Here is a 16229-nt window from a genome sequence, read left to right as displayed (position 1 = left end):
GAAGTGACAGAGGAACCAAAACAAAGCGTTCAGCAGCTGAACTGATTCAAATGTTTACTCTTCCTAAGCATGACTCTCTGTAACAGTTATTACTTTGGAGTGAAAAGGAGTTTAAAGGGAGGAATGAGCCAGAATGCAATGGCTTCTGTCTGTAACAGCTGGATCTGCAGGCAGCAGAGCGGAGTGCAGGCTGGATCTGGCAGAGATCCGCTCGACTGTCCACCGCTCCAGCTCCTGCCATGCAAACAACTCCACACAGACAAAGGTACACAGAGTTCACAAAGCAGAGCTACGGACATGAGAGAAAACCACACAAGTTCCAAGGGAGCTGATCAGAGTTTGAAATCCAATTGGGGAAAGAAAAGCGCAATGGGATCAAGAAGACAAAGCTGACTTACTTCTCAGATGTTTCTCCTTTCAAACCATTTGTTCAGGGATCGTCAGGGATTATTCCAGATTCAGATGGCTGGATGTTACAATCCGAGCCCTTCTCTCTCTCTTTCTCTCTCTCTCTCTCTCTTCCTCGCTTGCTGTCTGTCCGTCAGTCGCTTTCGGCAGGTCTCACTAGGCTGATGTAAGACACTCCTGCAAATAGGAAAGGAGGGGATGGAGGAGCGGGGAAGAGAGGAGAGAGAGAGCGAGCGAGTGAGCGAGTGAGTGAGCGAGAGAGGCAGAAAAAAAAACCTTTAACATTCTGTGGATTCTTGGGAGCGTGCCAAAGTCCCAGAATTCCACATGCCACACATAAGGTTTCAATTAAGGCAGAACCCAATGCCCAATCAGAAAGCTTTATTCCTCCTGAAAAGAGCCTTTCTTTTGACAGCTCCGGCCTAAAGCGACTATAACTCAAGGGAATGTTTGTGCTGCTGTCTGCTGGGTTTGTAGGCTGTCATTTCTGTCATTTTGAAACAAAGTTATCAAATTCAAACTGTTTGTCGTTGTCACATCAAGCATGAACGAGTATTAAACGCACTTAGGAGAATATGCAAATCTGCAAATACATGATGAACAAACCAAGAGACTGACAGACAAAAGGCCAGAAAGCATCTTTTTTATTCTATGGGGTAATTCTTGCCCTGACTGACTGGAATTTAGGGGCATTTTAAACACACATATTGGGGCAATTTGTGAAATATTAAACTGAAGAAACCTCCACCTGTGATTCTTACAGTCGCTCCTTTGCGTTGCACCCGACTGGAAACTTCTACAGAGAATCAAAGAAACTGAAATCATATAGAAACTATTATTATTGTTATTTTGGCAAAATATTCACAAATAAATCTTCAAATTAATCATTTTAGTAATTTAATGAAGTCTTGGTTGTACGATCAAATTCGGTTTATTATTTTTATTATTCAGTTTGTGTTTGACACTTCTGAAGTCTTCCAGAGGGGGCGCTGTTCAGCACGTGTGAACAATTATTTTAATTTAGCGGCTCTTACAATATCTCAAGTGTTGCGTCTTTGGGTGTCTTTGACAGCAAATGATTGTGCTCGACTACAAATTTGAAAACTTAAGTCTCTCCTTGACCTTAAAGAGTTCAGCATGAAGTCGTGGCTTAAGTTTTCAAGCGAAAATAGCCTCGGTCACAGACGTATGAATTTGCACATTTCTCTTTAAAGCAATAAAATACTTAGAAGTTCTTTTCACATGCAAGACCAATAAACAGAATTGTGCTGGAGTTCCTGTGTGCTGGAGATTTCTGCGGTTGAAAGCGGCCGAAAACGACGTAGAATAGATGTAAAATATCTCTCTCAATATCAGCCAAGCTCACACACGCACGCCTGAGGGTTTGGGTGAACTCTGGTGGTTTGCTGATGAGGTGTTGCTTAGATGTTCTGGTACTAAAATGTAGACAACCACTGTGCTAATGAGTGTTTCTCTGTCTGATCTGCTGCCTGTTTTGTGTTTAACCAGACAAAAGAAATCCAATGAATGTTTGGAGATGTGGATTGAATTGCAGAAGACCAGTGTGATCTCTGGGTTGAGTTTCTTCCTCTTGTGATGTGGAAAAGCAACTTGATGAGGAAGCCATGAGACCGCTGCAGCTCAGAGTGATGGACGGGTTCCTGCAGTCAAACGCATCAACCAATTTTATCCCAATTTAATGGAGAATTTGATCGATTTCCTCATCTACTCGCGTGGAAACATCATCCTCAGAGATGTGGAGGATCTGGGTAGAAAACTCAAAATTGTTTTAACGATATCACACATCTTTTCCAGAGAATATAAAATCTGCATGGAGGATTATGTGTGTGTGTGTGTGTGTGTACTAAATGAACCACAGACACGTCTTTCATTCACGCCGTAATGTAGTTATGGAGTCGGAGAGTGAGACAGAGAAGGAAAGTGAGTCAGAGGAAGACTGAGCGGAGCCACAGAGCGTACTGCAGCGGTGTAGGATGCTCTGGCCCATCTTAAACATAAACCATGTGCTGGAAACTCTGATTCACACCAGGAGCTATAATGCAAAAAACACACTCTGCACACACACACACACACACAGACCAGGGGGAGAGAGAAAGTCACACATTCAAATGCTCAACGCAGATTTGAACGCATTTGTAACATTTCTATTCATTCTATCCAGCTGATCACACACACACACACACACACACACACACTCACACTCACACACACACACACACACGACTCGTACAGAAGCGTTTTTTTTTCCCCCAAGTAGGAAATTAGTTTAATAATAAAAGAGGATAAAAATCACTGTTTCATTAAAGCTGATCAATATCTCATTTTCAAGCAGAAGCAGATATCATAAATACCCCCACAGCCCAGATCCTGTACCTCAATCACACCTCACACACATCCTTCTTCATCATTTCACCTCAGTCCTTTGTTGATACATTGTAGTGTCCATGTTTTAAAAAAAGAAAAGAAAAAGGAAAACGATCACACAGTAAAATGAGTGGATGTTGATTCTCCCCAGTACAGAATCATTCAGGACATATCAAAGTCTCAGCTAAATAAATAGAGCCTGCAGACCGCTTCAGTCAGTCGACCCAGCAGGGATTCCATCCTTCATCTCATGCTGTGTTCAAGTGCTCTTGGAAAACAAACGACGAAGCTGCTGCTGCTGCTACTTTGACGCGGACATAGAAAGCAAAAAGCAAAAAGCAAACACTACAGGACACACACACACAAACACACACTTCAGTTCGCTCGTCCCGTCCGCTCGGAGGAGGAAGACGCGGACACATTGTTATTGCACGGGCGATGACATCACAGTTTCTCCCTGCTAAAATTCAGAGACAAAGGCAGGTTGATCTTTGGGTTTGTCTCTCTCTCTCTCTCTCTCTCTCTCTCTCTCTCTCTCTCTCTCTCTGTCTCTGTCTCTACACTCCGTTCTTCACCAGCTCGTGGATTCCGTCCTGGTCGATGGTCAGGGTGGGATGAAACTCTTTGCCCTTCACGAGTTCTTCCAGGCCCTTAGAGAAGAAGAGAAGAAGCCATGTGACTCCATCAGGATGATACGGATCACAACAACACCTGGAGTTCCCATTGAACGCTTCAGGCCGCGGCCTCCTTACCTCTCCTCCATAGGACACCAGAGGGGAGATCTCACATTTGATTGGCAGGTCTGTCCCGTCCTTCAGGCTGCGTTGGAAGGGGGCGGGAGAAAAAAAAAAAAAAAGAAAAGAAGAAGCAACAGGATGAGTGATTGTGTGTTGGAGATGCAGAGGGACTTCAGCCTGGAGGAGCGGCTGCAGATCCTCAACACAGCTGTTCTCCTACTGTGGCTTGTGATTAGGGTTCAAAGGCAAAGCATTAGGGCTTCATCATTCCCATACATGACCAGTGATTAGTCCTCTGACCCGTAAGTCCCTTCCCCTAGAAGGAAACAGATGAACGAGTGGTAACATGGTTCCATCTCCGCCCTGTCAAGGGGGGGGAGGGAGGGAACTTTCCACCGTGTTGCCATCATTCATTCGTTTGTTTCTAGATAAAGAAGATCACTGACAATCACTTAATCAGAGAAGAGGCGCTCAGGATGAGGCTGCCCGTGACGACAGCACACTGCGCGCTAAACTGCATCGTGGGAAAGAGCTCGGAATGACAGAAAGGCTGAGTGATTAAAGGAAGACACACACACATCAGACACACAAACATGTAGGAGCTACGCAGCCTGAGCAGCATCCACGTGGGGCGCGAATGTTACCCAAGCACATGCTCAGGATGGGAATCTAACAATGAGGCAGGAGACGGATCTGGAAAAGGTGGAAGAGTCGGCCTCGTCTTCACACACAATGATCGACAGTTGCATCCTCTACTGCAGAATGGTCTCTGTTCTCCAAAAGAAGGGGAAAGGCAAGCCCATTACCCAGCATGCAACACATTCTGTCAATTAGTAGCAACAATCTGAGAGAGGGGGGGGAAACGACCCAGCACACAGGCCAATCACGCCTGTGCGTCGTCCGACCAGGAGTTCCCCCCTAAAAGAAGGATGAACCTGATCCACGCCGGCATTTTCTCTCACAGGCGGTGGAAGAAAACAGAGAAATGCCCGCCGACTGGCATTTGTCCAGGAAGACGGAAAGGGGACACCAAGGATCAGGAAGGTAATGATGAAGTGTTAACACGACTGAGCGAGAGGGAGAGAGAGAGAGAGAGAGAGAGAGAGAGAGAGAGAGAGAGAAAGCCAAAACCCCGTCACCATGCACTCAATACCGCAGGGGGATAATTACTTTCTGTTGCCATCAGCTGTGACACTGCCTGCTGCTCCGCCTCTGGAAACATTGCACGAGACACACAGGAGCAACACCAAGCATGAGAGACGTGTTGCTGAAAGAATACCATGTCTACAATACAAATGAAGGTGTGGAGGGAAGGGGAGGGGGTGTCTCTTTGTCTTCACGCATCCAACAAAGTGTTAAGTGTGTGTCCCGGCATGCATGCTGCGGTCACCTGGGTATGGCCGGCACGCGTGTGCCGTTCTCGTCGATGAAGTGTCCCCCGGCGTTGAGGACCCAGCGGTGGTGCAGGGACATGAGGGCGTGTCGGGCCATGGTGGGCGTGTCCTTTCCGTCCTGACTGTCGGCGTTCTTCAGCGGGGAGAACTCGTCCTCCCTCAGCACCTCGTACACAACAAAGTTCCTGTTGGGGAGACACACGGACAGAAGAGGATGATGAGGAAATCAGAACACACTTTTACAGACACATTAGATTACAGAAACCATAGCACAGATGTCAATATGGCCCCTGAACACAGACGTAGAGATAAATAAATGTTCTTAGCAGCAAACATAAGTGAGATACAAAGAGTTTGTGGCTTCAAAGTGGATCAGCACATCTGGACTCTGCTGCAAATCAGTTTCAGCTCATTACCAACAGCAACAATCACAGCTTCCTCATGTGTGAGCAGGAGGAGCTGCTCGGACATAACAGCTGTGTTTCCCCAGCAGTCAATCAGTGGAGGAATCCTTTCATTAAATGTAAACGTCTATTAGCAGCGGCGTGACTCAGAGCTGATGTCATCTAACCCTGAAGGAGGAGGAGGAGGGATGAAGGAACAGCTCATAAACCTCCATCCTCCTCCTGACAGCTTGGCGGCCCAGGTCTACTGGACCTCACAAAGCCCGGCTGGGCCCGGTGGACAGGGGGCAGAGGGAGGGGGAGGGGGAGGAGTCAGAACACAGGCGGGGGGGCGGCCAAGAGAACATATGTGATCCAGCCTTGGAACAAGAAGTTCTCTTTCCGCTCTTATTACTTTCACGGCTCTGTTTGAGGTGAGACAGCAAACACACCGGCGTCCTGCATGGAAACACTCACTTGGCAAACTGGAAGATGTCAAAGACAAACTTTTCCATTTTAATGCCGTTTGGTTTGTCTGGTTTGATGAGCTCTCCCTCCGTGTTCATGTATGGGATCTTCTTCTGGGCCACATGGTGCTGCAGCCTCGGCTCGTGCTTCCTGATCGGGAAGGAAACAAAACAAAGAAACGAGGGAATCGGTCAGGGCGACGTTGACAAAAGACAAATGGATGAATTCTTGACAGTTGATAGTTTTGCTCGGGGTCGACTCGTCTTACTGCACGATGTCCTTGAGGAAGGCGAAGCTGAAGAAGTGATTGGCTACGTTGGCGGCGTTGAACATGAGTCGGCCGTCGGCGCTGCGCATCTCGGCGGTTGCCAGGGTGATCTCGCTGTACTCCACCACCTGATAGTCCCCGTCCACCTTACACACCACGCCCACCGCCTCTGTGGGGTTGGTCTTCTCCACCACCTGAGAAGAAAAGAAAGTTCACATGAGTTTAACTGAGCTATTAAAGAGAGACTCCCTCTTCTCTCATCGTCTCTGCGGAATCTCTTATCGGGCATAATTACAAAACATCAGCTTCTAATATCACAGAAGCGACTCAGAAACAAAAGCTTCAGACGTTGATGAATGTATTCCATTTTAGAAAATCTGCACTGAATGAAAATCTCCATCTGTTGGATCCAAATAACAGAGTGGGAGTCCTGATGAAGGGGTTGGTGAGGTTAGTGGGATGGGGGAGGAAGAGGGGGAGGGGGAGGAGGGGTGAGGCCACATGAACTGTAGCGGAGCTTTGTAATTTACGACGGGGAGGGTGGGTCTCTGATCCAACCGTCGCCGCTCCACCGCACCGCCGAGTTGGTAATTTCAAACAGGAGTGGGATTCTGGATGACCTTCACTTCCCTCCACGCCGTCCAATGCTTCACTCCAACTCCTTATAAGATGGAAAATATAATAATGGCAAAGCATCGGCACGCTAAGATTTGTTTCAGTGTGGCGCTGCAGAGAGATGTGAAGTCCAGAAAGGGTCAGCCTGGGTTCACTTCCCCTTCAACTTCACTTCTAAATGCTGGTTTTGCCTCTTTTGTGTGGTTTTTAAACAGGATGTGCTCACAAAATCAACTGAGAATGTGAGATAATAAACCAGTATAAATAAATAAACAAAAGCAACCGTATCGTATGTGTATCACTCTCCTCTCTTCTCTATCTGACTCCATGAGGAATATTTGGTCAACATTCTCTGAGCGATTGTGGGCTCAACCCTCACATTTCCTAGAAAGCTGGAGACACAAACAAACCACCGAGCGGCAGAGAGGCTCCAAGGGGGAAACCTGGCCTCCGTCACCACCTAGTGGCGCCTTGTGGGAGGTACAGCTGCTCTGCTCACATTACATTACATTACATTACATTACATTACATTACGAGCATTTAGCATTTTTATCCAAAGCGACTTACATTACATTACCACCCAGTAAGTTACAGAGGGGGGAGAAATTGAGGGTTCGGTGCCTTGCTCAGGGGCACCTCGGGAGGGACTCGAACCAGCAACCCTCCGGTTTCAAAGCGGAAGCTCTACCACTGAGCCACTGCCATCGAAGCACCTGTCAGCCGATAAGAACTTCAGGAATTTAATCCTACTAGACTGGATCAGATATGGGCCCCCAAGGCTTGACTGGGGACTTGGTTTGTGTGTTTGTACGTCAGCAGGGCGATGACTCAGGAAGTTAGGAACCGATTTTAATGAAACTTAATGGGCAGCTTGGACATGGACCAAAGAGGAGTGTGTGCGTGTGTGTGGGTGGCTTTGTTCTCCTCCTCCAGGTGTGCCTTGGCAGAGGTATGCACTAATTAAAACTGTACTTCATACCTGCTGTGTTACTGTCTATAATAAGAAAGCTCACTATTTTTATGACATCAGGCAGTTTAAGATAGTGACTAATTGAAAAGAATACAATAAGAGAGAGAGAGAGAGAGAGAGAGAGAGAGAGAGAGAGAGAGAGAGAGAGAGAGAGAGAGAGAGAGAGAGAGAGAGAGAGAGAGAGAGAGAGAGAGAGAGAGAGAGAGAGAGAGAGTAACCTTAGCTCCACAGTCCGCTCCCTTCTTCACACAGAAACCAATAAAGCCGGGATCTGCAACTTTGACCAGGATGTTGTCGACGCAGTAGACGTGGATGAACTGGATCTCTCTCTGCTCCATGTCGTCGGTGATGCCCTGGTTTCCCAGCGCTCTGTAAAGTCCTCCGTTCCCGTCTGAGACACAGAAACACAAAGTGAGGTCAGGTGAGAAGCTCCCACAGAAGCAAACGGCCCACAGACGTCTAACTGAAGTCTAACGTACCAGGAGCCATGGAGGGCTTCCCTTTGCTCTCCAATATGATCTTGCCCTGGTAGTCGAGGGCCGGCAGCATTCCTTGCTGAAAGAAGATGACGTTCTTCTTCTCCAGACCGAAGTACTTGTTCTGTGCAAAGTATTCCTTGGTGGAGCTCATCGTCCTGCTGCTGGTCATGATGTACCTGAAGGGAACACATGGTGAGTTTGTTACTGAGGGAACCAGGACATGTACGCCAAATCAGATCAAGTAATGGAGTGTGCCAAATGTCAAACTAACAGACACACAGACACACTCATACACAGATACAATCTCAGATACAGCACTACTGTGCCATGATGACCTCATGCACCCTGCTGGTTTCTACATTCCTCTAAGTAACCTCGGCTCCATTCAAACAGGAACTTCAACGTTCCAGGAACAGAAATTCCCTTGATAAGATTTGTCCGATGCTGACAGTGAACAAGTTCATCACCACGCAGCCAAAACGCGTGAGCTGGTTAGAACACGGAGCCGTTCACACGTCTTACCAAGGGATACAGCACTTCACGTTGTGCTTCTGCTCAGCCAGCTGTTGCAGCCTCACGATGCGCTCGGCCTGGATCTGAAAGAGGGTTTTGTGGGAGGGCAGCCCGACGTCGTACATGCCTTTAGGGTAGGAGCTCCCCAGCCTGGTTCCCTGCCCCCCGGCCAGCAACAGAACGGCTACTTTGCTCTGAGAGATGCAGCTCAGGCCTGAAGGAGGACACAGAGGAAGAAGAGGGTGAAGGGTGGCACCTAGAGGCGGACATATTGATCTGATGGGACAGAATGTAGCACAATATCTAATCTGTGATAGGCCAGAGTGCATTTCTTATTACCTTTGGACAAACACCTGAGATAACAACAATTATAAGCAGTTAAGTGTTGATGAAGCGTATTAAGCCTGAAGGACTTTGGTAACGTGATATCAGACATTTCTACAGGATTTGCTTTTATTGCAGTTCCTTGGTTTATTGGTTTATAATGTTTATCTTACATAAACAGCTGCTACGTGACATCGATACGCAACTGACATTCTACTTACAGAGCGCAACGACAGTATATTACATTGGAGGGGGAGGGGGGAGGCCTGCTGGGCTGTAATCAGGCGGTCCTAGTCCTGTCAGGCTAGTATGACCTAATGTATGAGGTCAGGCAGCAGCAGCGTTAACGTCAGACCCTAAACCAAAACCAGATGTTCTCTGTTGGCCAACTCCACCATTGTCCTCATTCGGGGTAAACCCCACTAAACGCTCAGACTCCATCATCACCCCAGAGAGGAGAGATTGCGCAAAAGCATAATGAGCAACACAAGCTGGCTGGTCCCTCTGTGGGAGCTTTGCAGGAGGGAACGGTTTGTGAGTTTACAGAACCACACGGCAGGCAAACAGGGAGTTCCTGACAGCACAGAGCTCAAATAGGAATTCTGAAGACGCCATCACACAAGGCTGAGGCAGAAGGACTCCTTTGTGTTCCTCTGAGTGTGTTAAACCATCTTAAAACAAACACAACACAACAACCAAAGACACTTCTCCTATCTCACCATCGACACATGTGGGTTCACTTGTATAAACACTGTTGCTGGGCTTCTTTCGTGACATCATACTTTCGGTAAAATGGCCTGTGCTGTTCCCAGACGTGCTGTAGGCTATAAATCAATTCCCTCCTTGTTGCTTTATAGCATGTTGTATTCTGGTAATAAAGGTGTAAGTTTTAGGGCCGTCTCCATAACAACACTGTGCTGCCGCTCACCTTCTAGCTCCCAGTCTTTGACGCTGTCCCTGTCCCTGGTCACGCTCCCCAGCACGTCCCGGGGCACCGCCTCCATGCGGGTGTCCATCTTCTCCTTGATGCTGGCGGACGTCTCCATGGCCTTCTTGAAGAATGTGTTAATCTCCCCGAAGTCCATCAGCTCCAGACTGCGGGTCAAGCTGATCTGATCATCAGGGCTCAGCTTGTCCCAGAAGTGCAGGAGGTGAGACTGACCTGCTTCAGACAACTTCTGGACGAGTATGCTGCTGCTGCTGTTTGTGTCCATGGCGACCGGTGCTTCAGATCAGCTGTGACACACAACACAGAAACAGATGAAACTGTGTGATGAGAAAGTCTCTGTTTGGGCCGGAACAACTAGTATGCTTATTAAACCTGGACTCCTTCTAACAACACTCAATGATACAGTTTATTACAGTAAGTGTGTGTGTTTCAGGTCACACCCAGGCTGCTGGACCAGAAAATCACACCAGGCAAAGAATGCAAAGTATTTGAAAAGCACGCCCACTAATTAGACTGACACTGATGAAGGTCTAATATGCGGATGACAGATGATTTTAAACTACATTAACTATATCAAACATCTAACGTTAACATTGTGTAACGTCTCCAGCCTCATGTCTTCATCGGCAGCTCTCGCCTACCGCACAGAAATGTCCTGCACGAACACAATGTGATGAAACATGGTTAGTTTGTTTCATTTAACTGCTGGCATCGGGGCGATCACTGAGTAAAAGTATGTCCGTGTGTGTGGAGTGTGTGTGTGGGGGGGGATAAGCTGCCGTGTTTCACAAGCACACGCGAGTGACAAGCAGCAACTACCGGCCACACACACAGACAGAGAGAGAGAAACACACACAAACGTTCAAGCATTTCAGTTTCGCACAGCCAGTTATCAGTGCGCATAAAAAAAATCAAAGAATATGGATGAAATAGTCCAAACTCACCTTTGGCTCCTGCTTGTTTGCTCTTTCGGATCATTAATAGGCGCCGATCCTGTGCGGGTCTCGTATCTCTGAGCTGCGGCGCCTCCTCCCGGACTACACCTCCGGCTACGTCACGCCCTGACGTGGCAGTAGGGCTGCCTTCGCGTGCTGCTCGTAAATGTCAGTACTCCTCCCTGTCTCTTGGGAGCACAGCGGAATGGGGCTCTTGGCGGGGTGGAACGCCGGGTGTCCCAGCTGGCTGGGCCCGAACCGAGCACACCGCGTCACAACTTGGAAGTTCTTGATTCGTAATGTTGTGCTCACTTCTTTTTTGATCAGTCAGTAGCTCATTTTTCCTTTTTGTGGTGATGATGATGATGGTTCCTGCCGACATTAAACATATCTTTACTACCACAGACCGACTACGTATTGATGAGTAATTGTGACTAACAAATTTCACTGTGATGAGATTTATTTTTATTTATTTATTTATTTTAGAATTCATTTTATGACTTAAATGTACAAAATTACATTGTACAGTACAAACGATAAACTCCACAATCAACCAACTATATGCACTAAAATCACTCATCATTGGGTGTGCATGTGTGTGTGTGTGTGTGTGTGTGTCTACGAACCTGTATTGATTGATTATTTTCCCTCAACTTCTTCGCCTCCTAGCTCACTGAAATGACGTGAATAGGACTGGATCATTGACCACCACTACATTCCACCATACATTACATTACATTACATTACGATCATTTGGCAGACGCTTTTATCCAAAGCGACTTACATTACATTTCATTACCACCAGAGGGGGGAGCAATTAAGGTTTCGGTGCCTTGCTCAGGGGCACCTCGGCAATTAAGGTTTCGGTGCCTTGCTCAGGGGCACCTCGGCAGGGGCTCGAACCGGCGACCCTCCGGTTCCAAAGCGGAAGCACTACCCACTGAGCCACTGCCTACCGACCGAGAACCGGCACTTGGTGACGTCATAGTTAGCTGTCAGTTCTGTATCCACCACAGGGAGGCGACGTAACCCTCCCTGAAGCGGAAGCGCCCTGTCAGCTGAAGTGGTTTTGTTTTGGTCCTCCCTCCTAGCTAACGGTAGCTACATGCTCTTCATCTATCTGCCTTGCCTTTGACAGCGAAAAGAAATGAAGAAGTTTTTCGATGACATTAAGAAGGACATGAAATTTAAAACAGCGGGACCTGGGAAGAAACTTACGGAAGAAGCCAGGTTAATTACAAACTTTTTCTCAGCTGCAGAAAAGCTAGTTAGCATTTACAAATGATGGCTGATAGCTAACAATTAACAAACCATATGTTTACTACGTGATCGTATCATGGCAGTTCGATGAGAAAGCTCAGGACAACATTACTGGGTTTATTTTAACATTAGTGAGCATTTGTGCTCGTTAACAACAGCGTTACATAAGAAGTAGCGGAGTTAATTTTGGTGTAGCTAATCCTTCGGGAAGCTAAGTCGCTGAGTAACTGGAGATCAGCTGTTCTCTCACTTACGTTTTGTCAGTCTAAGTCCGGCTCAGGTTGCCGTCATCTTTGTTGTCTGTCAGCGAGCTCCACGTGTCTCCTCTGTGATGATCGATCAGCTGATGCTTCCTCTCTGTTCGTTGTAGCGCGAAGGCCGCGGCGGTGCAGAGCGGCTCCAGCTCCAAGCATCACCGCCATGCTCCCACCGAGGGGGCGCAGCGGGCAGGGGCCGCGGCCCTGGCCAGGATTGAGCAACACCCACGACCCAAAGTGCACACGTCCCAGGACGCCATCAGGAACCAGGGTGAGTTTTTGCTGAGGGGCTAGACTGAGGATCAGATGAACAGGTTTATACAGTCAGATGTAGTGTTACTGTTATACCGTATATAGGCTTTGTGTTACAGAGGCATTAAATATACAGCTGCACATCATTTCTTCTTCATTTCCCTGTAGTAAAGAGAGAGCTGCAGGCTGAAGCTGCTGCGCTGGGGGAGAAGGAGAACGCAGACCTGGCAGAGGTCAGTATGAGAGGTGATGTAAGCCAGGCGGACTCCCAGCTGCCTCACACACACATTGTTGCTCTGGTGTGTGTGTGTAAAGTTACCTCTGTATGCTGGTTGCCTGTATGACTGAGCCGTGTTTCCCCAGGGATCCAAAGTCCCAGTGAAAGATCCGTCCTGCCTCTCAGTGTCAGGTGTGTACTTCACCTGTCCGCTCACTGGAGCCACTTTAACTAAGAGTGAGAGAGAGGCACACATTAAGGAGGCCATCTTCATGGTACGTTTCACGCTTCCACAGCTCAAATCACTCTCCTCTTCATCAGTTCTCAGTCGTATTTTCTAAACTGTAACGTGTTCCTCCTCCTCCTTGTTGTTGTCAGCGGTTTGAGGAGGATGAAGTGGAGGCTTCTGTAATGATGACGCAAACATTCACCAAAGACAGAGAGAAGGTGAAGGCTGCTGTGGATATCATCAGCAAGTAAGGAACTTCATGATGAAGACGATTAGAAGACAAATGCAAAGTCATCCTGCTTACTTAGACTGATTTTGAAATGTCATCTGCTTCCAACAGATACGTGGAAAATATCTGCAAGAATCCCACAGAGGAGAAATACAGGAAGATTAAACTCAGCAACAGAGTGTACCAGGTGTGTGTGTGTGTGTGTTGTGTCATAAACGTTGAACTTCCCCCCCTTGGTTGCTCACATGTCTCTAGTTTCTGTGGTGCCCAGTTTGAGGAGAAATGAAAGGACGTCTTCTGTTTGATTCCAGGAGAAAGTGGCGAGTGTTGAGGGGAGCAGAGAGTTCCTGCAGGCCCTGGGCTTCATCAGCGTTATGCTCCCTGTGGAGGGTCAAGGTGAGTCTGGAAGCTTCTGAGATACATGGTGGGGTCACTTGTTGGGTTCAGTCGAGAGGATTTACCCGGAAAACACAATTTGCTCATTCACAATCTGGCCTTGCTCTACTCTCAGATGAGGAAGAGGAGTTCCTGGTGTTGCCGGAGCAGAGTGAGGACGCGTTGGAGCTGATGAAGGAGAGGAGAGACCGTCTCCAGAGGGGAGAACCCGTCAGAGCTCAGCTGGACAGACAGCCCCAAGCGTTCAGGCAGTCTCCTAACGCCACGCGGTTCGAGCTGCCGTCGGAGTTCTACAACCTGACGGCGGAGGAGCTGAAGAAGGAGCAGCTGCAGAAGTACACACACCAGCCACAAGGTCCAAATGGAAGGTACGGTTTCAACTGTAGTGCTCCAATAACAGGCTCTCTGCTCCTCTCAGGTCTGAACTGCTGGAGAAGAACGCGATGCTGCGCACAAAGGCCATGAGGGAGAAAGAGGAGCAGAGGGAGAGGAGGAAATACAACTACACTCTGCTGAGAGTCAGATTACCTGATGGGAACCTGCTGCAAGGTCAGAGTCTGTTCAGAAAGGAAAGCCTCTTCATTTGAATCTGATGGATATGGAGTCATGTGACCCAGTGTGATGTTGTGACCCCAGGGACCTTCTATGCTTGGGACCGGGTGCCCGTGCTGTTCCAGTTCATTCGGGACTCCCTGGTGGAATGCTGGCAGCCGTTTGAGCTCATTGCCCCCGGAGGCCAGAAACTCCAAGAGGCCCAAGACGTCGCTCTCGCCGAGTGCAACCTGGTGAGAACAAACAAGCAAACAACCGCAGCAAAAGTCCCAGGATGAAACATTTGATGACTCATTTCTCTTTAAGTTTCAAACCTGATCGCCTCTTTGTCCTTCAGGTCCCGGCTGCCCTGCTCACGTTCTCCTGGGATGCAGTTGTGCAGGCGGACATCGCAGCTGCAGGAGGGAGGAGCCCCGCACACCTGAAGCCCGAGCTGCTGGAAACCATTCAGACCCTGAGCTGAGCCTGAGTCCTCCCTGTCCCTGAGCTGTCCCTGCTGCCCCCACAACACTACAGGGACCAAATCTGGTCCCCCCACCATCGACTAGTGATCAGTAGATCTTAGCATACGAATGCTAAATCACAGCAGCATACACACTGAGAGAACCATCAGCCTAGTCCACTTGTTTTGCTGAGTCTCATCCATCCCTCCTGGCTGTGGGCACAGCGTCACTCCTGCAGACTAACTCACCAAAATGTTTGAAACACTACTAGCAGATGTAAAGAGGGGAAGCAAAGTGTAAGTGTTGTTTCTCCGTATTCGTTGCAATATGAATGTCCATGCTGTGTAGTAAACAGGTTGGGTCGGCGCTCGCTCAGGTATGAGGCAGGAGAGAGACCCGGTGTCAGCTGTGTCAGCACTTCCTCCCTTGTTCCAACATAACAATGCATTTGGCTTTATGCAAGTGTTTGATTAACAGATGTACGGTCGTATAAAAGCAGAAGACCGGTATGGTTGACCTGTGTTGAGTGTCAGATGTTTTTCGTTCATGTTTAAGGCTCAGTGTGAGTTCACTGTAACGCTTTAACTTTGGTTTGGCTGCGCTCAATGTTAAATCCGTTATCGTCCTGTTTGATTTTAGTGTGATTCGCTGTAGAGTTAAGCTTGTGCTGCCAGTTGGTCTTCTGGTCCTTGCTCTCCTCAGTGTCGATCCATTTGATCATTTAATCCGCTTGCGTCGGAGTAAACCAGTTTTATGGCTTTTTAACTCACCCGTCAATTGCACAAGCTCCATGTAAACACTGACTCCAGTACACAAACCATGAATTAACTATTTTGTTAAAATGGGCAGCATGGAAGCTTGTTGTGATGGTGTTGGTTGTGTTGTAGTTTCGAATATATTTCAATAAGTGAAATAGGGTTTATATTTGATATTCAGCATGAAAGGAATATACAAGTTATGCTTCGAGAAATCAAAGTGGTGGATCAGGCAACACATTTGTTGTTAAGTGAGCCTCGTGCAGAGATTGAAACATTTCTTAGTTTATTTTGTTGTAAATCTACCAGTTAAATCAGTAAACGTGATGCATTACACACATTTACAGACAAGGTGAAGGTCGGCCCTGTGTGGCCGATTCACACTGCAGACCTCATCACTTGTGTTCTACTCTTATACTAATGAGTTTCACCGCTCCTCATGAAGCAGTCACCTACGAAGTCCATATTTCAGCTCATCTCGTCTCGTCCAGCCTCAGTCACTGTGCTGAAGTACAAAGTGTATTTCAACTAATTTGTATTAAGATGTCAATCGCGGTTGTGATCTGTTCTAATGTTCCGTTCCAAGTTGTGTTTTGTTGGTTTTTAACCTACCTGTAATAAATACAGCTTCTGTTGCATCTCCACTTTTGGTCCCTGATCCTATTTAAGGTTCCTTACTGCTCAGACGACCTCGACTTCTAACACAGCTAAGAATAAGGGGAGAGAACATTTAGGATTACAAACGTCCTCGACTTCTATGCTCATTATATTTTAGTGCTGGACCTTTTCCTGTATGTAGCAACTCTTTAGT

The 16229-nt window shown here is 47.6% G+C and overlaps 3 protein-coding genes across 5 annotated transcripts in view; 1 reads left to right on the top strand and 2 right to left on the bottom strand.

Annotated features, from left to right (window-relative positions):
* ddr2a (discoidin domain receptor tyrosine kinase 2a) overlaps window positions 1-615 on the bottom strand; it is a 23380-nt gene extending 22765 nt beyond the window's left edge. The window contains exon 1 of one of the 2 annotated variants that reach the window (XM_076153236.1): window positions 399-615. The gene's annotated coding sequence lies outside the window, so the exon portion shown is untranslated. The remainder of the gene's footprint in view (window positions 1-398) is intronic. The other variant, XM_076153235.1, reaches the window with a different exon arrangement.
* Window positions 616-2784: 2169 nt separating this feature from the next.
* Window positions 2785-10991, bottom strand: uap1 (UDP-N-acetylglucosamine pyrophosphorylase 1). 2 transcript variants are annotated; one of them, XM_076153237.1, is made up of 11 exons: window positions 10838-10991; window positions 9873-10180; window positions 8630-8834; window positions 8108-8283; window positions 7847-8019; window positions 6044-6237; window positions 5785-5925; window positions 4921-5109; window positions 4701-4742; window positions 3546-3612; window positions 2785-3443 (listed from the first exon to the last, which is right to left on the bottom strand). In XM_076153237.1, the coding sequence occupies exons 2-11, from the start codon at window positions 10156-10158 to the stop codon at window positions 3351-3353; spliced, it is 1566 nt and encodes a 521-aa protein (XP_076009352.1). In that variant the 5' UTR covers window positions 10159-10180; window positions 10838-10991; the 3' UTR covers window positions 2785-3350. The 2 variants fall into 2 exon arrangements, with proteins under 2 accessions (XP_076009352.1, XP_076009353.1); XM_076153238.1 differs by lacking the exon at window positions 4701-4742.
* An 883-nt stretch (window positions 10992-11874) lies between these two features.
* ubxn6 (UBX domain protein 6) lies at window positions 11875-16062 on the top strand. The gene is made up of 11 exons (XM_076153239.1): window positions 11875-12058; window positions 12459-12616; window positions 12766-12830; window positions 12961-13089; window positions 13193-13290; window positions 13384-13459; window positions 13584-13668; window positions 13784-14003; window positions 14087-14217; window positions 14305-14453; window positions 14558-16062. The coding sequence occupies exons 1-11, from the start codon at window positions 11976-11978 to the stop codon at window positions 14681-14683; spliced, it is 1320 nt and encodes a 439-aa protein (XP_076009354.1). The 5' UTR covers window positions 11875-11975; the 3' UTR covers window positions 14684-16062.
* Window positions 16063-16229: the final 167 nt, after the last annotated feature.

This window comes from Genypterus blacodes, unplaced genomic scaffold (genome assembly GCF_046128005.1).
Source record: "Genypterus blacodes isolate CSIRO-AG114 ecotype Tasmania unplaced genomic scaffold, CSIRO-AGI_Gbla_v1 ptg000058l_1, whole genome shotgun sequence".
Classification (NCBI taxonomy): Eukaryota; Metazoa; Chordata; class Actinopteri; order Ophidiiformes; family Ophidiidae; genus Genypterus; species Genypterus blacodes.
Note: the sequence above shows the minus strand (reverse complement) of the source record. Positions and strands in the feature narration are given on the sequence as shown.